The sequence below is a fragment of the Coffea eugenioides genome, unplaced genomic scaffold, assembly GCF_003713205.1.
Source record: "Coffea eugenioides isolate CCC68of unplaced genomic scaffold, Ceug_1.0 ScVebR1_1736;HRSCAF=2642, whole genome shotgun sequence".
Lineage (NCBI taxonomy): Eukaryota > Viridiplantae > Streptophyta > Magnoliopsida > Gentianales > Rubiaceae > Coffea > Coffea eugenioides.
The window spans coordinates 40,034-43,698 of record NW_020862159.1 but is presented as its reverse complement, the minus strand read 5'-3'; the positions used below and the strand labels follow the sequence as shown (position 1 = coordinate 43,698).

Sequence of the window (3,665 nt, the reverse complement as noted above, 5' to 3'; positions counted from 1 at the left end):
CACCAAATATCGTAAGAGGTGATTCTGATTCTTGAAACTTTCGCTGGCTGTCTAATCATCTTTTTTAATCAACTAACTTTGAAAGAGAATGGCCGACTGGTGTAGTCTTCTAATAAAAGCTAGCAAAGTCAAACCTAGAACCTAAACTTTGGACATAAAATAAACTTAGGTCTGATCACCAATGGACAGCACCCAATGTTTTCTCTTTAGGCTTAACCGTTAAGAATAGTATACATGACACAAAACTCACACATGCCGTAGGATAAATTGTCAAATTAATAAAGTGGAATGAATATTAACATCATAAGCACATTAAACTTATAATGAACATTAGAGACATCCTTCAATTGTAGGTACATGATTTGAATTTCAATCCCACCTTACAATTTGTGAATAGAATATCATGTCTACGCAGAATCATTTCAAGAAGAGATGTTAATAAAAGCCATGACAAGTCTACACAACAAATTCAGGCACTTGGTTCCTTGTAATTTTAAGCAAGGAAAAGTGAGTTGACACCAGTATTATTCTCTTCTCTAGGTGTTTATGAAATTATTATAGCAGGTTGATCTAGTAACTAGGAAGGTCACCCATGATATTAGGATTAATAGCTCCAAAATAGTACACTTTGACAGTAAAGAAACAATAAGAAATGCTACATATTTTTTCTAATATCCACGAGTCACTCTTCAGATTCTTCTGAAGCCAGAGAAGGCAGACATGGGCTGAAATGACTGGAAATTACTCTCGAATCAAGAAACTCCAAGACTGGTCCAGTTTCTACACATCTAGGCACCTTATATTGACCAATAGAAGCCCCTCTAGAGACAGCAAACTCCACAAGATCCTGAAATGTACCATTCTTTAACACACGAATTTCCAGTGGTGCAATTGCTCCGTGTACTCGATATTGTTTGTATATTAAGCTGAATGAGTTCTCAATTGTTTGGCAGCAACGGCTGATAGCCTCATCACTTTGTACATTCTTGTCCGAGTCCTTAACTGACAACTCCCAATATATAACATAATGCCCTGGAGCTATCTTTTTACTTGCATGACTCGTATAATCAACCAAGCTTACATTGTATGCTTGGAGAATTTGGGATGCATTATCCATAGCCATTTGTAACTCAACCTCATCTGTTTTATCCCCTTCAATGCTCAATAGCACACCTTTCCTCCTCAAGAACTTGAATTTTGGTGCCGAATTGTGAAATCCTGTTACTCTAAGTATATCGCCCATTTGATACCTGTACAATCCGGCATATGTAGTAATCACGACTTCATAGTCCTTGCCAACTTCTACATCCACAAGATCAATAAGGTCAGGAGTTGTAACAGTACTATTACCGATATCCATCTTGGAAGAATGATGTTCCTGCGGTATAAATTCGAAATAGGCTAAGTTTGGCATGAAAGTAAATGACACGTCTTCGGGTTTGGATATGGGATTGAGGTTAATTCCGAAGCAACACTCAGAGGATGCATACTTGGCAGTTGAAATGGGTAGCCCGCCGCTATAATAATCGAGGGAGGTAGCATATTGGATCATTGAACCAGTGATTAAAGTTTCGAGATACTTTGCATTAGGCCAAATTCTTTGAATAATTCCTTCCCAATTCTCTCCAGAGCACTCACTGGTTAAAAAATCTGCAAGTTCTGGATCGGATTTCATGATTCGAGCCATGCATTCTCGAAGTGGCTCGTAAGTTATTTTGGGATTGAGTGATCCAACTCTAATGTCATGAACCAAATCTTGCCAATTGAGTTCAAAAAACTTAATGACTCGGAGTAGTGCTGAAGCCAAAGAAGCACCAACCCGGTTGATTTGTTTGCGTTGATAGAGCCCACACAGCAATTGGACATACATGCTTTGGACATAATCTGTGCACAGGACACTTTCATAGGGGCTTGTGTATTGGGTGTAGGGATCACGTCTTTGGTTCTTGTAGTGTTCACTTCTGTAGTATTTAGCAAGGGCTGTTAGTGTCATATGTCCTCCTGGGGTCCTTGTCTCTGGCCATGAAAAGTAGAAATACAGCCCTTTTCCCTTGTTCAAATCTGGAACATAGCTGTCTTATGGAGGAATAAATAAATACATACATATATATATATATATACACATGCATGCATACATACATATATACATGACTGGCATTTCTATACATGACTTTAATGGATTAATTTGTCTTACGTGTTCATGACTGGCATCTGAAGACTTGATAGAACCTGACGACGATTCCATTCTTCTTCGGGCATAGGGATCAGTTTTCTTTTACCTGATGTCGTCGTCCCAGAGCTGAAAAAGTTAAAAATTTGTGGCTAAGTACAAAAAAATTCAAGAAGGTGCTTAACTTTAACTAATCAAATATGAAAAAATTATTTACTAGCAGTCTTTTAAGGAAACTGGTTTGCATATCAAACAGTGAAAAAAAAATTCTTGAAGAACCTATGGTGTATATAGGTAACAAAATTCACCTGAGCAAAAATTCAGAAACAGGTAGAGCTGTCAAGATGGCGGAACGATCACCGTTTTCCATACGCTGAATTTCAGGCCGAATATCCTCGTAAGTAATACATGGAACTTTGGATGTAAATGTCTTAGTGTCAGTTGCACCATCAAGATTGAATCGTTGTAGATACTCAGTTTCAGCATTCTGTTTTAGTATATCTGCCAAGACCATCTTCTGGACTTGACCAGCATTTTTGGTCACCTCTTCAATGAACTCTAGAGCCTCCGTATTCCAATTAGTTTCCATTATGACTTGAAGAATGTTAAAGAAAAGGAGGGATTATGGGATGTAGATGTAGTTTAGGGATATACATGTGTGTGTGTGTGTGTATATATATATATATATACAGAGAGAGAGAGAGAGAAATGTGCAATCAAACCTGAGTGATCGAATTAAACTGTTAGACATTTTGGACGAAAATTTTGTTAGCTTGTCAACCTTAATTTGTAAAGTGGTCCCAATACCCAAACCCAAAATGCAAGTTATGCAACCTCCAAAACAAAGAAAAGAAAAAACGCGTTTCTCACTCGGGTTCTTCATTATTGAATGGGTAAATTACTAATAACTTCCATTCCTCTCTGGTTTCATGTAAATTGTAAATTTAATGGGAAATAGCCTATGCAATGTCATTTACTGAAATGCCATTAGTGCACTTACTTAAATACGAAATCAAACAACAACTTAACCACTTGTACAAAACTATAGAGGGTTTATGTGGATAAAAGTAAAAATTACAGCGGATAAAGTGGATATTTATGAAAATAATAAGAGAATTAACTCGATATTATTATTTTATCACATAGATTTTTAGAGTGCATGTAGTCTAATAGTCATAACTGGTTATACATTTCGTTCATTTTCACTTTTCATTAAATAACAGGGGGTTATATGCTATTTTGAAATCTTAGGAGCTCATCTGGCATTATACAAAATTATAGGGGTTCATATGTAACTAATCCTTATTTAATTGGTTCAATCCATTCTGTGAACTTTTCAATATTTTTCAGAATTGAACATGATTACATGTTTACACAAATAATAAAGAAATCACCAGATACTCATTCAATGGATTAAAAGAATCAAATTGGTTAAAAATCGACAATTTAGAGACTAACCAAGGCAAAATTATTAATTTAAAGACTAAACCTATTC

The 3,665-nt window shown here is 36.1% G+C and overlaps 1 protein-coding gene across 1 annotated transcript; it reads right to left on the bottom strand.

The window, feature by feature from the left end:
* Positions 1-682: 682 nt before the first annotated feature.
* LOC113755786 (probable indole-3-acetic acid-amido synthetase GH3.1) lies at positions 683-2,759 on the bottom strand. Its single transcript, XM_027299691.1, has 3 exons — positions 2,479-2,759; positions 2,195-2,299; positions 683-2,072 (listed from the first exon to the last, which is right to left on the bottom strand). The coding sequence occupies exons 1-3, from the start codon at positions 2,757-2,759 to the stop codon at positions 683-685; spliced, it is 1,776 nt and encodes a 591-aa protein (XP_027155492.1).
* Between the last annotated feature and the right edge of the window lie 906 nt (positions 2,760-3,665).

Excerpts from the sequence above, each read along its gene's own strand:
- LOC113755786 (XM_027299691.1), bottom strand. The coding sequence starts at position 2,759 with ATGGAAACTAATTGGAATACGGAGGCTCTAGAGTTCATTGAAGAGGTG. Across the intron at positions 2,300-2,478 it reads GTTTCTGAATTTTTGCTCAG|CTCTGGGACGACGACATCAG; the intron begins GTGAATTTTGTT and ends TAACTTTTTCAG. Across the intron at positions 2,073-2,194 it reads CAGATGCCAGTCATGAACAC|CTATGTTCCAGATTTGAACA; the intron begins GTAAGACAAATT and ends TCCATAAGACAG.